The 25104-nt window shown below is 41.3% G+C and overlaps 2 protein-coding genes across 2 annotated transcripts; one reads left to right on the top strand and one right to left on the bottom strand.

Annotated features, from left to right (window-relative positions):
• Positions 1–723: 723 nt before the first annotated feature.
• atp6v0cb (ATPase H+ transporting V0 subunit cb) lies at positions 724–13529 on the top strand. The gene is made up of 3 exons (XM_080748139.1): positions 724–986; positions 10633–10816; positions 11982–13529. The coding sequence occupies exons 1-3, from the start codon at positions 917–919 to the stop codon at positions 12184–12186; spliced, it is 459 nt and encodes a 152-aa protein (XP_080604265.1). The 5' UTR covers positions 724–916; the 3' UTR covers positions 12187–13529.
• Positions 13530–13531: 2 nt separating this feature from the next.
• Positions 13532–24638, bottom strand: LOC308303681 (cytosolic Fe-S cluster assembly factor nubp2-like). Its single transcript, XM_080748138.1, has 7 exons — positions 24570–24638; positions 22795–22910; positions 21250–21448; positions 18869–19023; positions 17223–17333; positions 16204–16273; positions 13532–14901 (listed from the first exon to the last, which is right to left on the bottom strand). The coding sequence occupies exons 1-7, from the start codon at positions 24580–24582 to the stop codon at positions 14762–14764; spliced, it is 804 nt and encodes a 267-aa protein (XP_080604264.1). The 5' UTR covers positions 24583–24638; the 3' UTR covers positions 13532–14761.
• Between the last annotated feature and the right edge of the window lie 466 nt (positions 24639–25104).

Below are 25104 nucleotides of genomic sequence, written 5' to 3'. Positions count from 1 at the left end.
TTGGCCCAACGCGGTCATGGCTGATTTGCGCTCCGTCGTGAGACCGTGTCGCGCGCCGCCAAAGACCCGATCTACAAGCCCTCCGCTGATAGAACCGCGTAGAGATGGGATTTATGGCTCTTTGAAGTGAGTCGGATCTCTGGGATCCGTTCCTTTCAAAGAGCCGTTCAAAAGACATGGATCATTCTAGTTACTATTAGGCCACAATACCTGCCATTTGAAAATAGCCGATCTACAAGCTCACAATGCGTCGCATTGTGAGCTTGTAGATCTGCTATTTTCAAATTATTTGTCTACATTTAATTCATTGGAAAACCTGTGAAACTGGACATTCTGCATAATGAATAGAGTATACTATTGGTACTTTAAGTACATTTTGATACCAATTCTTTTGTACTTTTACTCAAGTAGTCTACATTTTAATTCCGAACTTCTACTTGTGGCAGAGTATTTCTACATTGCAATATTGATACTTTAGAATGTTTGTACTTTTCCCACCACTGTTCATTAGAAAGGAACGTTCATTCATTTCAAAAAAGCTGTTCACAAGACTCGATTCGTTCGCGAGCGTCCCACCTCTACTGCGAGCCCGGCCTCGAGCTTTTGTAGGTCGACGCTTTTTTTTTCCTTGGCGCGCGGCACGGTCGTACGGCGAGGTATATACAAAAAGCAGGCTGAAAGTCAGGTGACATTTTCCGCCTCGCCATTTTGTGCTGCTTGCTGCCTTCAGTCGGTATTTATCACACAAGTCGTGACTGGCTGCGTTCACACTGTTGCTCTAACGTTTGCCCTGTCAAGCTCGTTTGAAACCTCAAGACTACAAGTGGCCTTCGGTAGCTTTTAGGGCAACTCAACAGCAATAACTGTCCTTTTGTAATATTTAATTTTTTATAGATATAGATAATATAGCGTGAGAATGTCCGAAAGCCCCGAATACGCGCCGTTCTTCGCAGTGATGGGAGCCTCTGCGGCCATGGTGTTCAGCGGTAATTATTCAGTTTATCCCTTTTTTTTTAATCGCTTTCAAATGTTTTGGCCGTCAATTAAAACGTTGAGCTCCTTTGCTTCTCTAACTAACCGTTTGCATTCGTGTGTCATTCTCAACGGGCTGCTTTGTACGTTTGTCAACCCAGTGGTAATAGTCTCTTCCAAACCAGCGTAGTAGCAAAGGCCAGCTGCTAACTAGCTAGCTATGCTAGTTCGTTATGCTTCTATCAGGGTCCGTGCTGGGAAGGAAGCCCCCTGCTTTTTTGTCACAGACAAATTAATGTTTTCAATGCTAGTGTATGCACTAGTAGCACATTAGTCTGTCTGCTTTCATTGACAATGTTGCCGACAAAAAGCGAGTTTGCTAGCTTACACCACAACCCTAGAGACAACTAGCTAACGTCAACGGAAGCTAACAACGGCAAGGTGTACCAACTTAATCATAAAGAAATAAGATGACCGTCTCAACAGTGGAAAATATGTTGTTTCGCAATATGCTGTCATCAGCCATTCATATGAATGGGTTATGCTTATGTCTACACTGAATGGGGTTTACATCTGTGTTAGGACCTGGGCTGCGTAGCTCAAAACCCGTTTTTTTCTCCTGCAGGAATAGCAGGATGCGACACGGCTGTTTAGTGCTTACCTGGTTGGAGTACCGTTAGGAGACAACTCGCAAATGTATTATTATATTCTTTGTACATTATGCTCATCGGGATATTCCGACGGGGCCAAGTGCTTCGTTTTATGGATGAAGTCAAACCGATATCGACACACATCGCCTGTCGGAAATGTGTGCAGAAAAGTGTGTACCTAGGTTTCCCATGTGGATCAAACATATTTGCATATTCGTATCAGTGGTTAATATCATGAACTAAATGCTGCTTTATGGAACTAATCATTTAACAGTCATTCAGGTCAGCTGGAGACTTCCTTATAGCGCAAAGAAGGAATGACACATGATCACATGATCATCACATGACTCTACTTCTGACATGGAAGATCCAAGTGGCTAATGTTTCTTTGAATTACATTTACAACTACGATGTCTGGTTTACCACAATTACCAATTAGTCAGTCCTCAGGAAGTAACTAAAATATATATATTAATAATAATAACTGCAAAACAGACTATTGTGACCCAATGAAATTAATGTTACTTTGGTTGTTACTACACTTCCTTCTGATTTCCTTCACTTTTAGCAAGAAGGGACTATATTTGGCTCATATCCTATTTAACCTTTTTATCTCCTAATCTAGCTAGTTCTAATGACTGACATTGCATGATGTTCAGGAATGTTTAATGTCAGATGTGGCAATTGCTTCTCCTCTGTATATCAACACTGCATGTGTTGCATGCAAGGAGGGTGGCTGAGGCTTATTTTGCCTCAAGCTACTAGACAAACTGTCATGTAGCAAAACTGGCATTTTGGCACTGGTGGCAGCTCTATGCTACAGTATGGTAGCTGAGGAAAGGGGGCTTTTCTGTGACACCATAGAACAGTAATGGATACAAGATTAATTACACCAATGTATCCTTACTACCACCCATTCATATCTCTTGAGTACTAGCGTATGGAGCACATACTGTATGATGCTTTAGTTTCAGAAAGTACATGGCAGCATTGTGTGTCCCATGTAGATAATTTGGAAGTTGATCCTGATGCAGTCTGCAGCTTCTTTCTCACACACACACACACACACACACACACACACACACACACACACACATAAACACACAAAGTGGTGCTGGCAATTATAGGCTAATGTATTTTTAGTTTGCATCAATGTATTACTTGGTTTTTAAGGAGAGTTTAGTTCTGTGGCAAGTAAACTTGGTATAATGAGGGAACCTATTGCCTTGCTTGGCAGTCAGTGACCCTGTTAAGATGAAGCCGGAAGAAAAGGGTTCCATAAGGAAGGCAAGATATTGTAGGCTTTTTACAGGCTGGAAGCTAGAGCAATCCCATGTCTTGTTAGTGTAAGAAAGTCAGTGTGCTCGTGCTGTGGTGGCCCTGTGGGTTGCAGTTAGCCTAGCTGCAGCTATACCATCATCCACCCATGTTAAAACAAGGAGGGAACTGGATACTGCAGTTAGTTAGCTAGATGCATTAGTATCTAGACTGGTTATACCAGGCTAGTAGTAGGTTGCAGTAGGAGTGATCTGCAATGATAAAGGAGTGACAGCTGGGGAATTAGCTGATAGTGGATGGGAGGGCTGAAACTAATAATGGTAGTCGGTGTGATCAGTCACATATCAAGCTCGGAATAACGCTGCCGATTGGGTGTGCCAACGGTGACACAATTGTAGTCCTAGAGCGGCCATATTTTTGTTTCCATTGTTTGATTGGCATTGAACTAATGGTCTACTCCAATCAGAACACCTGTGTAAGGCTGTGTTTGACCCAAAATACAGCCGCTCTAGGACTACAATTGGCACACCCTATAGCGACATTTCCTGCCGTTCTTTGAACTTTGACACTTGAGCGGCTGATGAGTGTCAAAGTGCCGTTCTTCCGGTGTTTAGGTTTGTCCCAAACGTTGGCGCCATTGCCTATCACTGCCGGGTGACAGTTACGCAGGGCTGAACTGAGTTGAATACGAGCTTGGTGGACGTGCATCAGCACTACTCAATTGACACTTCTGTCATCTTCGAAACACTGTTTCCTGTTTTTTCCCCTAACATGGGAATGGATGGGGGTTATGCTCCTTGCCGCTGACTGTCTGCCTGTACCCAGTGAGTGACACGGAAGGAGTATGGATGTGATGGTGGGTTGACTTGACAGAGCCACTTGATGAATCAGACCTCATACCCAGTGAGTGACACGGAAGGAGTGTGGATGTGATGGTGGGTTGACTTGACAGAGCCACTTGATGAATCAGACCTCAGCTATTAAGCAATTTAGAATGCTATCATAATCACAAACTGGAATATGGAATATATACACTTGAGTATAAAATATGATGGCCATGGATAGTGTCGTGGTTCTTTGCTTTGTACAATTATAGACTTATACTGTTATAGACTGTGCAACTGTTCATATGGTCGATGCCATAGCTTAATCATGGGTCTCTTGCCAGTGTTTAAACTTGATCCCCAAGTCTATAAATGGTTGTTACTACAGTGCAGTGAACATCCCATCTTTTGAGTTTGTGCTATGTTGATTGATGGTGGGTCTGATGCTTTTTCTTTTTTAGTTGGTTGGTTTTATTTGACAGTCTTGACATGGATGACATAATAAAGTAGAAATGTACGGTATTTACATTGCTATCTTTGATAGTAATGATGCCTTTTCATTGGTAGTGTAATGGCTCTGATTAGGCTGTTACCATTTCCCCCCCTGTCAGGCAAGAAAGGTCAAGCTCTGTAGTTATATGTTTAATTTGTGCGGCCAGTACAAGCAACACAATTGTGGACAATTATAATCCTGATTTTTTTAATAGAAATGTTAACATAATACTACTGGTTCTTTCCGGGCTCTGATTTGAGCCTAAACCTCACCTAGCCTATACTTGAAAGGTTTGTCTCTAGTCTAGTTGCAACATTTTCTTTTAATTGTGTAAATGTAATGTCTAATCAGCTTTATTGTCATCACAGGTTTACAGGTAAAGAAGTGGTTGAAATGATTTATTTCCTTTGTGCGTGCCCCATCGTATTGTAGTACTGTGAGAAGAGAGGAGAGTCAGAACAGGAGAGATGAGGGAAAAAATACATTTAAATACTCGAAGTCGCTTAAAAAAAAATAAAAACGACTATGATCATAGATAGATGGTGTGAACAGTGAAGCAAGGAACTGGAGCAAACTCTGACAAAGCCTTTTTTAATAACATTTCGATGTCAAAACATCATTAGGTAATTAATCTATATAGTGTAGCGTATTAGTAGCACGTATGCTAGCAACTATGTTTTTCAGAACATTAGCAACATATGCATGTGTTGTGTGTACATCTTCTTTTAGAAACGTTAGGATCAGGTCTAACTATACATTAATAACATGCTGCCCTGAGGTGAAGTTTAAGCAGCAGGTACACTGTCCTTAAGGTGCAGTTCAATAGTTTAAGACATTGTTCAAATACTGTAGGTAAATCCACCTCAGGTTAAACAAACGCACAAGTTGGAATTGCTATGCCAATGATTCATGAATATGCTGCAGCATGTGCAAACTCACAATGTTATGACACGCCACAAAAAATATCATTGTTACAGTAGGTCATGTGGTCTTTCTCCCTACAGTTTGTAAAGGGGGCAGTACCGTATCAGCCTCGTCACAGAGTGACTGCCTAGTTAGTAGTGAATGTATACTTCGGAACAGAAAATAGACGATTTACAACGCGTTGTGTTCTCGACGCGTTGTGAGCTTGAAGCACGGTTATTTTCTGTCATCACCCAAACAAACACACGCGCGTTAGTGTTTGGGGGGAGACGAGGAGAAGTTCTCATAGCCGCAAAAAAAGTCCACAACATGGGCGGGGAAAGTGAGACCCCGGATACTAATCTTTGACGGCTTGTTTGTTGAAAACTCGTACCTTTTTAGTGGTAAATATGCCATGAAGTTGTGGAATCTTTCATTTTTACAGCTGCCAACTGCTAGTTTTAATTTGTTATAACATTTTGCATTCTCACTGCGTCAGCTCTCCCTCCAGGTGACAGACAGTAGGTACAGTTAGTACAATAGTGGCGCTGCGTGACGTCATCAACATTAGCCAAACAAATAGCCTGATTTACCTTGTTGTTGCATGGGGTCACACATGGGTTGTGGACAGTTTAAAACCTGGTGTAGTTTTGGAGACTGCTACAGGATGGAACCATAATTCTTACAATTGTACTTTTGAGGATGGATTTGCTGAAAGTGTTGCTGTCAGGAATCACTACTGCCATTATTTTTGTTTTAAAATGGCTTTAGCAGCATAACAACTTTTGGGCTACTTCTACAGTCCTAGCAATTCAAGTTGATCTTTGTTCTGCAGCAAATCCTGCCATAACCTTTCTGAAAAAGGGAAGTGAGAGCTCAAACTTAATTTTTTGGACTTTGGCCTTTTTAGAATTTTATTTTCACCCACGATAGTCTTCTCTTAGAAAAGAGAGTTGTAATTGTTTAGAGGGGGACTGCCCATAAGTCTGACATCTCATTACTCTGACGGTGGTTAGGTTTAGTTATGGTTTTACTGAGGTTAGGTACAGTTGGACTAATGGCACAGACTCGGAACAACGGGACCTCGTAACAACGACACAGCACCGTTTAGAGCAGCCCATGTATATTGTCGCTTTTTCCTCCTTGATTCACTGGCGCAGGAGATTAGAGCTGCTACTATGGAAGAACATTGTGAAGTAATAAAAGGCCGTACATACTGTCTCCGACCTCCAAACCTTTCGCCGGAGAGTCACAAGTTCACAACATCTGGGAGTGCAGCATTTAGAAATTCAGGGTAATGCTTTTCAGAAGTTGCGAGTGAAGTCATTTTGTAGTTGACCCGGACCTTTCCAACAAAAAGTCTGATGGTTGGAGACAGTATGGACAGCCCTTTAGTCCAGGGGTTAAAGTTCTCAGTCCTGGAGACTGATTTCAGTCTTGAGGATTCCATAGGCCATAGGGGCCATTTATGGAATCAGTGCAGATCTGCAAAAAAATGTATAAATAAGGGGGAGGTGTCAGGTGTAGCGATGGCCGCGGCGTGAATGATAAAGTCGTCAAAATGCCAGTCAAGTGATCTCCAAACTAAAAAGCAGTTATAATTTCAAGATATGAGTATTTGAATTGGCCAGACTAGAAATAGAACACAACAGAACTTCATACTTCTATAAAATGAAGCATGGATTGGCACACACACATTCAGTGAAGGCAGTTCAGAACTTCAGGGAAACACTCCAAATATTAGTGTGTACTGCGTGTGTAATTTTCCAAAAATCACATATTGGGACATGGTCTGAAAATAAATGTCAGTCTTGGGATTCTTTTTGGCTTTTAGTCCCTTACTTACTGTCATTTGTGGTGTGAAAACTAGTTCCATTGGCCCATAGTTCACATTTAACCAAGCATGGTGTCCTGTGTGGGCGTTGTGCATGCTGTATCATCCCTAGCAAGCTAGGGGGATGTCTTGTTTGTGACGTCACATCAGCATTCATTCTCACAGCGAATGAGTATGGGATCATATGATGGTAGGAAAATGAGTCAAAGCTCTTTACCTTAGCATAGGAGATTAGGATTAAAGCCAGGGGTGGTTCCTCTGCTGCACAGTTGTGGCAGTTTCTCCATCACACCTTTTAATCTTCAGAACAGCACAGCTGCATTTGAGGAATCGTTTCTCTAGCCCGTATGTACTCGCTGTCTCACTGATGCCACGCTCACTGGGTGGAGATGTTGGAGTGGGGGGGATGCAGAGGATGGCGTTACTGTTGGTAACAAACGTTAACCAACAGGAATGGCGATAACTAAATGGAAAAGGGTAATGGTATTTTGTCAGTGGAATATGCTAGTGGGAGCAAACAGGAAGCTATTATGAGATAAATGTTGTTTTCCTGTTAGCCGGTCAAAGGTGGTAGGATTACAAGGGTATTCACAAAATGTATCCGTAGACTGGAATTTTAAAGCTCCTTCATGATATGTTCACTCAAAAAGGTGTTTTTTCAGGCAAATGATTAAAAGTGTACAGCGTAAAACCCCTATGATATTGATCCACCTTCATCTCCCCCTCCATCCAGGCATCCACTCCCTATCTAATGAGTGGACATAGACATGTTATGGATTGCTCTGCAACTGCAGTTGTTAAAGGGCCACTTCACCTCTGGGACAACCCTATCTTATTTTATTGTTGTTTGGGACACGATCAACACAATCCTGAGTTATTTTTTGTGTTCAATCTGTGTTTTTAGATATTTTAGTATTTCAGCATGACTAGTGATGCATTTTGCATCATCAATGATGCGTTTTGCATGATGCAAAACACATCACTAGTACATGCTGAAATACTAAAATTAAATATCTCAAAAAACAGATTGAACACAGAAAATAACTCAGGATTGTGTTGATCGTGTCCCAAACAACAATAAAATAAGATGGGGTTGTCGTCTTGCTTCAAAACCCTGTTTGATGTATGAATAGTCTGGACTCGGGATACATTGTTTCAGACTAGGTGAGCCTTTTTTAAGGCTTATAAACAGTTGCAGTTCTGCAAGGTCAGCTCATACCGATGCATTTTACAGAGTTCACACGTACATATGTACACGGTATGTATGTACTATGCAGATGGGATGGCTCCCTGTCTTGTATTTCTGGGTTCATATAGTTTTGCAAAAAAGCTGTAAAGATGTAATATTGATACATCATCAGTCCTTCTGATTAATAGGTGCCGGTGGCTGTAGCAGTTGGGGAGGAGGTGGCTGGCTGCCATATGTACATTTGAGGATTGGCCTGCTACATCCTCCGGGATGCCTCCTTCTCCTCTAGAACTGAGCCATCTGTCAGAAGAGTGCTGGAGGTTGACAGGCATTACCTTGACTAGCACAATGAATTGTGACCAGGAAAGGAGACGGGCTGCTTCAAGCTGTAGTGTATATAAAGACCAGGTTCTTTTGAGGTGTAGACTGTCAGAAGTATTTGGTGGAAAACATATATTTTTTGTGCACACAAGGCATTTTCCTTAGCAAAAGTTTTGCTTGATCGGCAGCATATGGCTGGAGTGATATATTGTAGAAATGCAGTTTTCATCTTCTGCTTCATTTAAAATATAGATGCTCCGATTGCGATTTTTGGGGCCGATCACCGATCAACTGGAATCGTTATCTGCCGATAACGATATTCCCAATCACCGCGTCAAATCCATACATTCTATTTATTGTGTTACTGTAGCAGCATTTATATATTTAATGATTCTTCTTACAAAACAAAGATCACTGACTGATCAATCGGCACATCTCTAATTTAAGATAGACAGATCAGTATTTGGTGGAAAAATATCTATTTGTTTGGCTGTGTGCAAAAATTAAGCTTGAACAGCATATGGCTGGAGTGATATATTGTAGAGATGCAGTTTTCTTCTTCTGCTTCATTTAAAATGGACAGATGTAACCAAACAAATGAAACACATTTTCTTTTGTGTATTTGTTGCCACATTGCCAAAGATCCTTAATTTCACTGCCGTTATCCAGGCCTGTTACAATTATTATATAAATCGCCTCATTGCAAGTATACAAATTAGGAAATGCAAGCTTTCTGGTCACTCAACCAGAACAGAGGCTTTTTGTTTTAAGCGTTATATGTTGGGCTGTTTCACAGCATGCTGCTTTCCAAAGATTGCACACTTTTCATTGAAGATGTAAAAATGTGGGCTTGGAATAATTGTAAAAGCAGTGATGCGTTTCCTCGGTGGTAGCTAACAGTAGTGTGCTGCGGCTAAGATGGAAGAGCAGGAGCTGTGTGAATGCTACAGGAGACGTGCACACAAGCAGTCGTGGATCAATAGAAGCGAGGCAGTGCTTTTGCCAGTATCCTTCTATGAGCTGTCATGTTGCATTGTGTGAGGGAACAAAGTATGCTCGCGGACACGCGACAGAGCAGTCTTTCCTCGACCCTCTTTTTTTCTTTCTTGACACGCCCAGGCTGGCAGCTGACGTCGGGGAAATCTCAGTCAAAACTGCTGTGATTCATGACAAGCTTCTCCAATAGCTTGTCCAGTATTGCGATAGTGTGTCTTTTTGTTCTATTACTGGTAGGGGGAGGGCCATGGTTTTAGTTCCCCAATTAGAATCGTTCTGCACGTGACGCAGGTGCTGCTACCGCTACCCCAGCGTCATAAGCTGGCCACTGACTTGCTGATGGAGCACTCTTCTCCCTCCCCTTCTTTTACGTTAACATAATGCTCAGTAGACCATGTCCACCTAGCACATGGCATATGAAGTCCAACTACTGCTTCTTCCTCTGTAGCGTGGACACGGCAGCCTGAGTTTAATACTCTTCACTATGTTAATGTCTGGCGTTTCTGGTTACTTTAGGGACCTTCATTGACATTTTTGGATATGTGGATTCGCCAAATGTAATATGTAGAACTGCCAGCCTGTGGTGACTGTCAGAAATGACGTTTTGCATGTGAGCCAGTCTTGTCGATGACGCATACCCCTTTCCTGGCTCTGATTGCCATCCTGTACTGATATGGCTGCCGTCCCAGAGATGTGGTGTCCTGCATCACTTGTGACGTCACACTCTGCCTCTGTGTGCTGCACCTAATGAGACTGTTTCACTCGGAGCAGGAGTGATTTAAAACACTGCTGGCACAGCTTGAGTTTCCGTCTGCCTCTGATTTAAGACTGAAAAATAAAGAGAACACTCTGCCTAATTGAGACTAAAAGGGGTTAACTTTTCATATTGAAATGAGGAGCATCAAACCCTGACTGGAGATCTTGTAGAATCACCTGTGTAGCTACTAGCTAGAATGGTTACAGTATTTAATGGGGAAGAATGTGGTGACTGTGCTTCCCTTTTGAAAAAAGGCAAAAATATCCCCGTTTGAACCATCTTGGCTTTTCAAAGGGAACTGTGTTCTTTCCTGTCATTGCCCATGTAGTTGTAGCTTCTGTCATTGTTTATTATTATCTGCACTTCCCTTTTTTTTTTTTTTTTCACCAATTATCCATTTCTGCTTACCTTCCAGCCTTGGGAGCGGCCTACGGCACAGCCAAGAGCGGCACGGGGATCGCCGCCATGTCTGTGATGAGGCCGGAACTCATCATGAAGTCCATCATCCCCGTTGTCATGGCGGGTATCATAGCAATCTACGGCTTGGTAGTAGCGGTGCTGATCGCCAACAGCATCTCAGATAAGATCACCCTCTACAAGTGAGTTCGGTTCCCTTTACCCTTCCAACCAGCAACCACCCCTGTCACCAGTACTACAAACGTAATATATTAACGTGAAAGTGTAACATTAACAAAATCTGAATAGTTTGTAAATAGTTTTGCCTCCTTATCCGAAATCCTGTCACTTGTGCCTTCCTGTGTGTTGGTTTGCTGCTCAGACATGCACATGTCTGTAAACATGCACCTGCGTGGGGGAGAACGTCCAAGCGACTAGCTAAAAAAGTGTAAACAGACTTAACACTATGAAACGGCATTAAGAGCAGAACTGTATCCAAATGTCATTCCTGAGGGAGTTATGTGGGATCAAGTGGCTTGTGATTTCACTTAATGAAAGCAGTATGTGCCCTTATGGTCCAATGATGATTACATCTAAATTGATTTGTCTCCAGTCTCCATGGGCCATGTGGGCCAATGTACCTGTCATTCAAACCCATTTTAAATGTCATTTTGTAATATGTACTGACTATTCTGATGTATTCACTGCTCCAATACCTAAATTCCTCTGCCTTTCTCCTTTTTATTTATTTAAAGTGCCATTTTCTTAATATTGGGAATGGAGAAATATTCCAGACAGTATGAGAATACATGGACCAACCTCTATTAGAAACTACACATGTACAACTCCTCCATATAAAACAAAACAAATTTACCCTGAAAATGTATGCTCCTAATTTGGTTTTCCCCAGGGTAAAACATGTCTTTAGGTCGAACACCCGTCCGACCACCAAAACCTAACCTTAACTCTAACCTCAGTAAAACTATGCCTAAACCTAACCTCAGTAACCGTGATGCGGGTGATTAGCTAACCTGCCGACACTGGTGAGTAGCTAACCTGCCAACGCTGGTGAGTAGCTAACCTGCCAACGCTGGTGAGTAGCTAACCTGCGGACGGTGTTCGACCCAACGGGAGTTCGACCTATGGGGCAGTCCCCTTCACTAGTGTTTTCTACGAAAATGTGAGAATTTGGATTATGTATGTAATGATTGTGTTGCACCTCTTATCTTGCAATTCATGTCAGTCACGCTACGCATTATATACGTTGCACACATCTAAAATGGATGTGTGCAATTTTCCACGTTTAATGACTATTGATCCTTGTGACGGAAGTTTAACAAGTCTTTCCTTTTGTTTTTTGTTTCGCAGGAGTTTCCTCCACCTGGGCGCAGGGTTGAGTGTGGGTTTGAGTGGGCTGGCGGCAGGCTTCGCCATAGGCATCGTGGGAGACGCAGGCGTAAGGGGCACGGCTCAGCAGCCCAGGCTGTTTGTGGGCATGATTCTTATCTTGATCTTTGCTGAAGTGCTGGGTCTCTATGGTCTCATTGTGGCCCTCATCCTCTCCACGAAGTAAACCCAAGCATCTCCACTACCAAAACCTGTCCTATGTGTTGCTGCTGGAGAAAGTGTAAAATGGGGGGTTGTAAAAGAATTGTGACACAAAAAAACAGACAAGAGGCAAAAAGTGAAGGTGGGGGGGAAAATAAATAAATATAAAATGATTCCATAAATATGGTCTTATCTCTACAATGTGTACAGTCGTCCCAATTTGATAGTCATCTTCTTGTAAATGCGCAATGTAGTGATTTGTCTGTCCTGTGTGTGTGCGTGTGTGTGTTTAAAAACAATTGTATGATGAAGATTCCTTTGTTTTATTTTTCCCCCCCTCCACTTATTAAAGGCCTTCAGGCCAGCCGAGGTAGCTTGGCTTCTGGTCTTAAGAGAGCTCACCACTGCTTCTCTCCTCCTCTCGCAACGATTCGAGAGTTGACACGATTTCTGTTTATGTTGGATCTATTTGTAAAGAGAAAAAAACAAGATGTGTATGGACTTAGCTTTTTTGGGGGGGTGGGGGTTGTTTTCCACTGATTTTATTTATGACTTGTTCAAAAATGGTTCAAATAGAGCAAAAGTCTTTAATTCCCCATGGTATATATATATATATACAGACATGCATATTATACATATCTAAATAGATTTAATGCACTGTGGGTTAATTGTGATAAGTGGTTGGAATTCCTTTGGATGTACTACTTGGTTTAAAATTTGAGATTGCCTTTAGTATGTGGCTGGTGGAGTGGGACTTTTTGTGTGTAAATGTATTTTAATCATTACGCAAAACATTCTCAAACACTTCAGTGTGTTTTCCTGTAGTACTGCTGTTTGATTGCATTAAAGGTATGTGTGCCCAGTGTTGGGTGTCACAGGTGTAATTTCCAATCTCATCTCTTCTCAAACTTATTCATCCCCCTCCTCCCCTCATCTGTGGCTGTCAGTTTCCACCACATTCCCACCATTAAAACCTGCATGGAGTTAAGTGTTTCTGTTTGGTATGAAGTTGAAGAAGCAGACCCACTTTTCAGAAGCTGTAGTCCAGATCAAAAAGCACCATGATGGCATTGTTTTCAAAGATTTCACTTCCCCTTTAAAAACCAATGCATTTGCTTAAATGCTGCCAGGCTGGTATCAGTTGTAGCATATGGCCCTGTACGTACAGAGATTCTATTTTGGACCAGTTTCTCTTGGAGGAAATTATAGTAAATTTTTATCTGGAATGATTTCTGTAAATGGGACTGCTGCCGACGCATTCACTAAAGCGCCAATCTAAAAGCCTGTATTGCCACTGGTATTCAAATTATTCTGCTGTAGTGTTGAGAATAATGTTTTCACAGTTGAATTAAAGGAAATTCCAACTTAGATTTGACTTGCCTTTCAGCATTAAAAATGTTTTTAATTGTATTTTCAGCAGTACACACCATGACGATACATTTCTAGCACATTATGGGACATAAAAATGTTTTTAATTGTATTTTCAGCAGTACACACCATGACGATACATTTCTAGCACATTATGGGACAAACATGCATTTTTAGGGAGCAATGCATCACAATCATCCATTATGAAAAGAAAAGACATCCGGGACACCAAGCAGCTGCAAGCTGCTGTTCATCACACAGTGACTAAAGCCTGATGTATATATACTTTGAGCCAAAAATAGCAGATCTACATAAGTATATAACACCTGACTCCTTTTTGTTCTTTCAGAACAGATGTCAGCAACACTGTTCTCATGAAAAGTGCATACAAGGCTGGATGGTAAATATTGTCTCAGAAAAACTACATAAAATATAGGCAGCTGTCTGATCCAATAGAATGATCCAGTTGGGTTTATTAATCTCCATTGAACATGAAAATATATGCAATAAGCTTTGCATTAGGAATGTTTAATTTTCTGAATCAGAACAACTTTGAAGTTGTTATAACAGGTTCCTCATGTGGCATCCGACTTGTATTGGCCGTGGTTGCAGAAACTGTAGAGCAGGGGTTCCCAAACCTTTTTGTCTCAGGGTACCCCATAAATATCTTTTTAATCCGAGGCACCCCTACATTATAATTTTCACTTCCCGCACCTTATATTTATAGCATACCGTCGTTGTCAGGTGGAAACCTTGTATGTCCAAAACAGTTCGTTTTGTATTTATCATCTATACAATGTACTAAACTAGTGAAAACAGCAGATCTTCAAGCACACAACGCCTCGCATCGCGAGGTGTTGTGTGCTTGTAGATCGGCTGTTTTCACTAGTTTTGTGCGACGGTCTTGTATGATGAGGCAGGGCAAAAGACATGAGATACAGTACGAGTTTTCTGCCCGACAGTGATGATATTTTAGTGATTATGTTGCGAGGAAAACGTTGAGATAATAGCCATTCTGGTTAGAAATGACTGAAAATAACTTTGTACTTCCAAGTTTAAAATTATACTAAATAATATTTTTTTCAAGTGTCCAAATAAATTACAAATATTATCAAATGATCTTGCGGCACCCACTTTGAAAACCCCTGCTGTAGAGAATGAACTGTGAGGCGAAGCGTAGCTAAAGCAATGTTGATGTTTTATGAATCATTTCCAGAGCCGAGTTCCACAGTTCAAGCTGCTTCCAGGCTCTTCAGTAGAGTCTGACAAATACCATTGAGAGCCCTGAAGGTGGCAGTGTCCGGAAATGCCTCAATGAAGTCTTTGCCTTCCTCTATACTTGTACTGAGCAGAGGATCCAAGGGCACAGAACCTAAAAAATGATAAAGAACACACAACAATACTAATGAGACTTCACTAAATAGTGTATACCCACAAGCAAAGATTGGTGTTAGCCTGGTATCTTAAGTTACTTGCTCTCATTCTGGATAAAAGTGTTCTAGATGCCTAAAGGCCTGTCCATAGTCTCTCCGAAACGAAACCAAACTTTTCTTCTGACTTTCCGACGTGCTCTAATTCGGTCTAATGCTTTTCAGAAAGTCATTTTGTAGTCGAACCGGACCTTTCCGACGAAAGTGTGGCACTCGGTGCCACGCTGTGAGCTTGTAATCATTGGCTTAGCACTAAGGTTATCATTCACTATGAACTAGTACCAGGCTCTACTAAAATTAAAACTTCTAAGAGTGATACTACTGGTCAGTAGATAAGAGAAATTGGTATGAAGTGTATATTTAACAGTGTAGCATTAGTTGGGCTGAAACAACCCCTTCTCACAAGACTAGCTTATCACGTCTAGTTTACATAGCTGGGTAAGGATTGTGTACTATATATATAATACATCAGACTTCGATTCTCATAGTACCCACAGTTGCTTAACCATAGCATATGACAAGGATTACTTCTCATTGCGAATCACTTTGCATTAGCAGCTTCATTACCCAATTGACAAGCTCATATGGCTGATAAGTGGTAAATGAGTGAAAATGGTTAGTGAAGATCTAATCATTGGTCAGAAAATGTCACATATTGTCACAAATATCAGCAACCCTCTGAACTGAAATGCAGGCTGACCAATTTGACCAGTGAAGTAGTGACATTAAATGCCTAATGACTAGTGAGTGAGGAGGAGTGATGCACAGGACGTGTAGCGACACCTTGTGGCTTCAACGTGGCATTACCGTATCTTCAATCCTTTTAACCACACAACCATTATGCTTTGTTGATCGGTTTGTGTCCCAGGGATCCTTTTTTTCCCTCCACACGAATCTCTTTGCTGAAATTTGCCAATCTACTAGCTCACATGTGTCCCAGCGTGACATGCTGTAAGCTTGTAGATCTATTTTTGCTGAATATTCACCCCGGAATAGGGAATCTAGGGCAGAGGTTCTCAAACATTCTTTTGGCTCAGGTAACACCCTGTAATTAACTTTTTAATCCATGGCACCCCTTAAGTAACTTGAAAAATAACCATAAAAACCAACATGAAAAAGAATAGCGATAAGATTGTGTATCGTGATAATAGCTTGGGAAAATATTGTGATATTGTATTTTTCCATATCGCCCACCCCTACTCGGTACCCGCTTTGAGAACCGCTGTTCCATGGTTAATCCTCACCTAGGAACGGGCATCCTGTCAACGTGGCCAGCTCTTCACCGCCACCCTTGGAGAATATATTGCTGCATTCCTGAAAGTGACAACACAAGTTTACAGGTATCGTTTTGATACTTTGAATACCGTTAGATATTACAGTATATCTAAAGATGAATGTTTCTTGAGTTTGGGTATGGAAAGAATATTTGTAAATTTACTCTTTCAATTGATCACTGAAATTGTTTGGCATTTGTTTTCAATGAACCATTTAATGTAGTAGTTGGACTTGAAACAAGCTTATGAGAGAAAAAGAAAATACAGCAGCACTGGTTCAACTGATTATGTGTTAATATTGAGCATCCATATGCATAGATTATCGATACTGGGTTGGGGGGGGACATTTTATTAATATTCTTTTTTTTTCAATGTTTCTGATAATGGAACCGATGTATGAATCTTCTTTTGACATCCAAATATTATGGCACTCAGACAAAAACTTTGTTTAAAAGCCCATATGTGCCATCATATGTATACTTATTCTTTATTGGTCATTATACGTATTCATAGGGCTGTCACAATTATTACATAATCGTCTAATCGCATCATTTGACACAATCGCGATTATTGTACATAATCGCAATTATTGTACATAATCGTCATAATCGTTTCCATGTTGAAAAATGTTCATATATTTAAAAAAAGTAAGTCAAAAATATTATCTACAAGCAGTCAGCTTTTAGATCGGCTATTTCCACTATCAATGTTCTTTTTTAAGTATAAAGTTGTCATTGTCAAATATGTCAGTAATTTCTTTGTATATTTAGGTTATGTGTCATATTATCTACCATGTGAAACTTCAAAGCCTAAAAGCCAAACAGAAATGTAATTGTCAACGACAAAAACACAATTATAAATCGTTAATCGCAATTATTTGAATGACAATTAATCGTCATGTAAAATGTCATAATCGTGACAGCCCTACGTATTCATTGATTGTCCAATTTGATTGATTGTGTGCGCGCTCACATGAGACGTTTACTCACAGAACAGTGCGGGCAGGCAAAGCCACTCATGTTCTCCACAATTCCCAGGATGCGTACGCCCGTTTTCTTACAGAAGGTGATCTCTCTTCTCACATCGCCTGTTGAAACCGCCTGAAGACCCAAAAACACCATTGCATGTCATTACATTTTACACAAGTTGCTGTTTTGCCTTTGCAGCAACAAATTGAACAACATTTACATTATTGGTCGATGGTGCTATTAGACGATTAAATTAGTTAAATGAATTCACATTTTGGACAGGTACAACCGTTTTTTTGCTGTCCTGATATACAGACTTCCATACTCGAAAGTCTGGACACCAAAATGAACAATGAAGCATGCCTACTTTTAGCTTTGACATATAGTAAGTAGTCCTATCACTTGGATTTAGTTTCGAATTATCACGTTTAAAAGATCAATTTAGCATTTGTATTATCCTAGCCTACCCTTCTGAAGGTTACACGAGAAGCATTCCTGGCTGTCAAAGTAAAAGTGGACAGTTCAGTGTCATGCAAATTCATTTCTCATCAAGAGATGTATCCATACTTTCTTTTCAAGAGCATACGTTTCAAAATATGGAATTCCCCTAATTGGCGTCATTATCACGTTGGGATGTAAATATTGGTGCCTACAAAAATCACAAATAATAATTTACAAGACATGGAACTGCCCACTGTTAGAGTCAGGAACAATACTGACATAGCCCCCATGTCATGTCAAATGCATGTTTCTGTCAATAGAATGGATTGTTGAGGCTACAGTAGTCTGTACCACATGTATCTATTCTGTATCTAGCATTTGGCAAAACCCAAATTCAGAGTGAACATTTTTTTAACACATCCGCTGCCAAAACTCCCTTAACACGAGACGAGACGCTGAACGTTCGCAAACGGGAGTGGCTCCGTGCACACGGTGCCATCGAAAAACAGGTAGGAAATAACATTGTTTATGATGGCGGCTCAAATCTTTTCTTCTGGGGGTCCGTGGAACTAAATAGTTTGAGATGGGCAGCCAAATACATATCATTTTGGGGGTCCTTGGAATGGGACCTTCTGGCGTAGTACAGCCGGCTGCTAAGGCGGCAGGTTGATCTATCGAGCATAAATAGCCTAATACAGAGGTATTCAACAGGGGGTCCTGGACCCCTAGGGGGTCCCCAGAGTCACTACAGGGGGTCCTCCAAATCCTTTGTGTGATAGAAACCTTTTTCTCCTTTTTTTATATTAACCACTTAAACCCTAGTGTTCATATTCTAAGAACTTTAGCCAAACATAGCAGATCTACAAGCTCACAACGCCTTGCGGTGCGAGGCGTTGTGAGCTTGTAGATCAGCTATTTTCAGCAAAGAGGTTTGGTGTAGAGGGGGAAAAAAGAGCACACTCAGTGCAGAGTGAAAGCCTGAAAGGTCAAGTTTATTAAGTATTGACGGTTCAAAGTGGTTAAATATCTGAAAACACAGAATCCAAAATACACTGATGATTGTGCTGTCAAAAGATGAACCTAACCCTAACTCTATGAACAGGTTGTGGGGGTCCCTGCTTCACCTCTCTCTCAACTAAGGGGTCCTTGGCCTGAAAACGTTGAAGACCCCCAGAAGCAAAGATTTGAGTAGCTAGATGCAGAATTATAGATCCACACGTTTGTACCTGAGGCGTTGTGACCAGAATGGCACCGTCCACTCGGTGCTTCTTCAGGTTCTCCAGGACAGAGATGTGTTCGTCGGATGTCCCCGGGGGCGTGTCCACCAGCAACACGTCCAGCTCTCCCCACGCCACGTCGGACACAAACTGACCGATGAGAGCTAAAGAGGAGAACACAACATGGAGAACCGATCACAGAAGTTGAAGACAAGGGCTCGAGATAAAGCCTATGTGTAGGCCTAGAATCATTTAATGCTTTAACTATTGAAAAATAGCAGATCTACAAGCTCACAGCGCGTCACCGAGAGTGCCACACTGCGAGCTTGTAGATCTGCTATTTTTGAAAAGCGAACATTTGTAACTCAAGTATTTGCTTCTGGGGGGGGGGGTCCCTGGAACAATTATTTTGAGATGGGGGTCTGCAGCCAAATACATGTAATTTCCTTGACATGACAGTTTGAGAACCACTGATTTAGAACAGTGGTTCTCAAATTATATTGGGGAGTCAACTTAATGTTCAACATTGTTTTCTCACTCAACAGTAAACAAACCAACATAAAGTTTAAGTGTATATAGAGTATCTGCACATTTCTAAAGTGACAATTGAAGGACTTTTTAATACCTCTAAAATGACAAATTAAAAAGTTGTCAAATTGTCAAATATTAGAAGCAGAAATTGTGAAAATAGCCGATCTCACAACGGCTCGCGTTGCGAGGCGTTGTGAGCATGTAGATCTGCTATTTTCACAATAGAACCGTGTTGTATAAAATGTAGTGCCTCAACTGTCAGGGTGGGGGGGTCCCCAGTTCAAATATGATTATTTTGGGGATCACAGCCTGAAAAGGTTGAGAACCACTGATTTCGAAGAAGGATTATTTCGAAGACATTCATATCTACACTTAGCTGCAGCTACTGACTAGCCCATGTTTATTAAAAAAGTAAACGTTTTGAAATAGAAGGAATTTATTCAGCTGCTACAAGGGACGTTTGCTCGGTATTGTACTCGTTTTCTCGGCAGACAACTTATCCCGTTTGTTGGCTGACTAGAGATCACAATGCTTACTATGATTGTACAAATTGTAAGTAAGTAGAGACATGTCTGCGAAAATGCCTACAGTAAATTGTAAAGGTTGCTCTAATGGTGCATTTTAACAACGGGCGACGGTCGGCCATATTTTCTGAAAGTGCATTATTTGTCAATGGGACCCGGCAACTACTGGCGGCGATAGCAGGCGATAGTGGAACACGTCGCCCAATAACATGAACATAATTTAACTTTTGGATGTTAAAATGTAGGGTAATGGCAAGGTCAGGATTGAGCCTTGGCAAAACTGTAATTTACTAGTGGTTGACAGCTTCAGGCTGAGTAAATATAACCAAAGATTTTTAATACCAAGATAGTGCAACCTGATTGGAGCCACTAGAGGGCGACATGGTACACAAATCCTACAAATAGCCTCCTTGGCTCCAGTGTCTGACAGCAAATCTCGTGAACGTCCTGTTTACTGGTTTTAGATCCCGCGAGAGTGTGTTGCTGAGACAGAGAAAGGTCAATAATAAAGTTGATTTGTGTCTCTGTAAAAAGCCATTTTAGTATGATAATGTTGGGAATATTATGTTGCTTGTGATGATCTGGTCCAATATTTAGTTCAGTGACCGTGGGGCTAAAGAGTAGTTCAGAAGCTGTGTTGATATGATATGATATTATATAGTACTTTATTGTCAGTTCACACTGAAATGTGTCTTGCGACACAGCAGCCATGTATGCGACAACATATATACAAACACAATGACACAAAGGAACAAAGACAGGATTACATACATAAGGATAATACAGACAAAGAGCAATGTCCACCACCTAGCCTACCTCTGGCCAAACTCCAGATTAAGCCTTAAAGTCAACTGATGGACAAAGGACCTTTTTAGTCTGACCTTATTGTAAGCTGGAACACCGTATCTCCTTCCTGAAGGCAGCAACTATTCTCTATGCAACACGTGGCTACTGTTAGAGGTCATATTGCTTGCCAACCTTAGAATGCTGTTATCGTACGTAGTCGTATATAGCCTCTGCAGTGGTTGTCCAACTATCTTTGAACAAATGTTCAGTTGTTGCAGCAGTTGTGACTTTAGGGCTGCAGACAAGCATCCATACCAAATGGTACTACAGTACTGAAGAACACTCCTGATAACAGAAGTGAAAAACAAAGAAGAATCAGTCTACTAGCACCTAGTACTAGCACTACTAGCAGTGTTCACGTTCACTCTCCCATTGGAAATGAATAGACTCCAAACCTACCTCTTTCTGCCTCCTAAAAAGGTGTCAACCTACGTCATGCAATACGGGAAGTAAACCGGAATTGCCACCTCTTGCTATTTCCCAACATACCAGTCTTCTTGGGCCCCCTCCATATCACCGCGTCGTCGGGGTCCTCCAGTAGGAAGGCGATAGACATGAGGGCCAGAGTCTGCGTAGCGTCGGTGTAGATTGGTACCCATCCCGAGTCACACTGGTGCACCTCAGGCCGGCCAACATTCAGCATGCGAGGGATACTGGGTCCACACAGGTCCACATCCAGGATACCAACCTGTTAGGCATTGAGAGGGCCACGCAGGCTAAATATTATAACATACATGCAACGTACTGCATGCCACATGTGTATAGGGGCTGTCACGATTAGGACATTTTACATGACGATTAATTGTCACTCAAATAATTGCGATTTACAATTTAATTGTGTTTTTGTCGTTGACAATTACATTTCTGTTTGGCTTTTAGGCTTTAAGTTGCACATGGCAGATATGACACATAACATAACCTCATTTTAAGCTTGTCTCGGCACCTCAATGCATTTCCTTGTTTCCCCCGTTTCCTCGTTGCGCAGTAGCACTCATTTGGGGAAAGGAGGAAACGCAGTGAGATTCCGAGACAAGCTTGAGTAAAACACGAGCATCTTATATTTTGGATTTGTACATGTTTGGAGCAATAAAGCCCCTTTTCGACTGCAGCTTTAGCACCACACCACAACGCACCACATACAATATCTACATTTTCCATTACACAAAAGTACCCCTATCGGTAAGAAACAAATTGACCCTTTTAACTGTGATTATAATACAATATAAATTTGTATTACAACTATCCTAAATTATAATAAACTATAATGGCTTATAACTTTGATTATAATACACTATAAAGTATTAATGTATTACTATGATAATTATAATACACTATAATAGATTATAATAGTGGTTATAACACAATAGAATCTATTATCATGTATTACAACTATATCCTGGTGGTCTAAATGAAAAGTCAGTGAGTGCTCATTCATTATGAAGTGTTTGGCCCTGTTTGGCCTAGCTCAGACCTACTCTAGATTGTATACTTTTTAGTACCACGTTTAGTACCACTTTCACACCACTCTACCCAGGTCCTTGTAGTGTAAAACCTGGCACAAGTGGGCGGTGTGGTGTGGTGTGGAGTGGTGTGGTTTTGGGCCTGTGGAAAAGGGGCTTAATAAGGGGATCAAACTAGGATCAAACGGGCTCACCAGCCGTCCCTAGAATCATGTACCCTGAGTGAAAACGTCTTCAAAATAAAAGTCCTCATGCGGGGTGTATTATTTATGGCTAGGAGTGACGTATGGCTGTGTATCTGGAATATATGAAATGCATGTAATATCATGACCATTCTAGGGCCAACTCTCACACACCTTTACAACAAGGAAGCAAGCACGACTCGGGAACATAACTTATAACAAGAGGATACCAGCACTCACGGAACTGTCATTTAAGGCCCTTTTATGCTCTGTGGCGTGCCATGCCAACTGACACACTTTAATAAAAGGGCCTTAAATGACAGTTCCGTGAGTGCTGGTATCCTCTTGTTCCAACTCTCACACACACACACACACACACAGTGTGACCTCACCCTCTTCCCCGCATGCCGGAGCGCCAGCGCAAGTTCTGTGGTCAGGGTACTCTTGCCCACCCCTCCTTTCCCTGACAGCACCAACACCACACGCTGGACCCCAGCCATATTGCTCTCTGAGAACATGGGAGAAAAGGTCAGGAGGATTGAGGACAGCTGATGTCATTGGTAAAGCCCCCACCACCGAAGCTGGTTTGAAGTTCCACCGTGGTGATATGATTATGGTTACAAGTACAACTGACAAGTGACACGTCGGTCATTTATCTCTCCAAGGCAGGAGTAAATGTAACACTTTAACGAGATGGAAAAGTGGGTCAGAGGCCAGTCACGTTTCATGAGTTCATCTTTAAGTAGGTCATACTGTCATTACTGTATGACAACTGTGAGTGTGACACACATATATGTACGCAGTGTGTCCAGGGAAAACTCAAGTCAAGTAGGCCTATTGATCAGTTTTTTTTTTGATTGAAGAATTTATTAGAAGTTTGCAATAGAAAAAAGTACAGTTTCATGACAGTACAAATCACTGGTACAAGGTCAACTAAAAGGAGATCCTAGAAAGCCGAGGCTTATTTCCACAGGAACCACACTTTAAGTATCTCATATAACATTGAAAGACAGACGGATAGAACATAGTACTTTATCTAGGATAATATCAGTTTCAAAAGCATAACATCAAATACAAGAGGCAGAAAACAAAGAAAAAGGGGGGGGGGGAGAGCATGGGGGCTTAGTCTATTTACAAGTCACGGGTAGCTGCTGTCTGAAGGTGACTTTTCATACCAATTTTGAAGGAGGCTAGGGATTTGCTCTCCTTTAGGGCTTGTGGAAGGGCGTTCCACATGTTGATGGTATAGCAGGAGAACGAGTTAGCGCCTTGTTTAGTGTTAAATCTACGCTGATGATGATTAGTGGAGCTGCCTCTGGTGTTATGATCGTGAACATCCTTGACCTTTAAGAAGTAGTTTGTCAGGTACATGGGAATCTTGGAGGTGTAGTGTATCTTGTACACCAGGCCCATTGCAAGATGCTGTACTCTGTCAGCTACTTTGAGCCACCCCACGCTTTCGTGGTGATGCTCGGTAAGGTGGGTCAGAGGAGGGAGACCAAGCACAACCCTAATTAGTTTGTTTTGGGCTGTTTGGAGCTTTAGCTTTAAGGCAGCTGGGGCGTCGCGATACCAGACAAGGACTCCGTAATCAATGAGGGGCCCAATAAGAGCACCTCCTATCAGTGGTGTAAAGTATCTCAGTAGGCCTACATTTACTTATAAGTAATGCACAAGTACAATTTTGAGGTATTTGTACTTTACTTGAGTATGTCCAATCTCAAATATTTTTACTTCTACTCCACTACATCTCGGATCCAAATATTGTACTTTTACTCCACTAACATCATTTGAAAACTTTAGTTACTAGTTGCTTTGCAGACATAAATAAAACATACATTAATCCACTTCTTTAGCCCTATTTTATACCTAGGCTATTTGAAAATAGCCGATCTGCAAGCTCACAACGCCGCGTTGGCTTTTTTCCACCCACCACTGCTATTGATGGATAGTTACATGAGAAAATGATATAACGGTTATAACACAGGAAAACGGTTAGGTAAAGAATGCCTGTGGCTAACGATTACAAAACGAGTGACTACTACAAAAACACACATTATTTGCTTGTATTCAATTTTAATAGATGCCGTTTTAGAATGCAAGTATGAGTATAACAGTTCGGGGTTTTGCTGGTTACTGACTGGCCTCAACTTGTATTGAAACATACCGTTTTCTGCCATAATGCTGGATCTTGATCGGATCACTCAGCTCACGCTGCTACAGTTGTGAATTACTTCCGTACCACTGTCACATGTCCAGCGCTCAGCCAATCAGACAGTGAGTGTGGTGGTATAAGCCCATCCTTCTTTTTTCATAGGGCAAAGAGGGGGAGGTTCTAGGGGTCCCCAGCATAAATGAGTGTATAGCATAATATCAGTTTAACTAGGCTATTACATTTATTATGTACATTTGTAAATCGTGTATGGGCCTGGGGCACTGGTCAGTGGTTCCCAAACACTGGGTCGGGACCCATTTGATTTGTGGGTCGCGGACACATTTTTATGGGTCCTTTCATTTTTGGTTTCCTACATTTTGTTTTTAATTATGATTATATTTCAAAACATAAAAAAAAAAAAAAAAAAACATTCCCCAAAAGGCTAAGATTTCCAATAATAAAAAAAGATATAATAATAAAAAAGAAGAAGAATTGTCATTAATAAAGGGAAAATCTACAAAGTTTAAGAAGTAGTGAAAATAGCTGA

Source organism: Nannobrachium achirus (assembly GCF_963921795.1).
Source record: "Nannobrachium achirus genome assembly, chromosome: 18".
NCBI classification, from domain to species: Eukaryota; Metazoa; Chordata; class Actinopteri; order Myctophiformes; family Myctophidae; genus Nannobrachium; species Nannobrachium achirus.
This window is presented reverse-complemented; position numbering and strand designations above follow the sequence as displayed.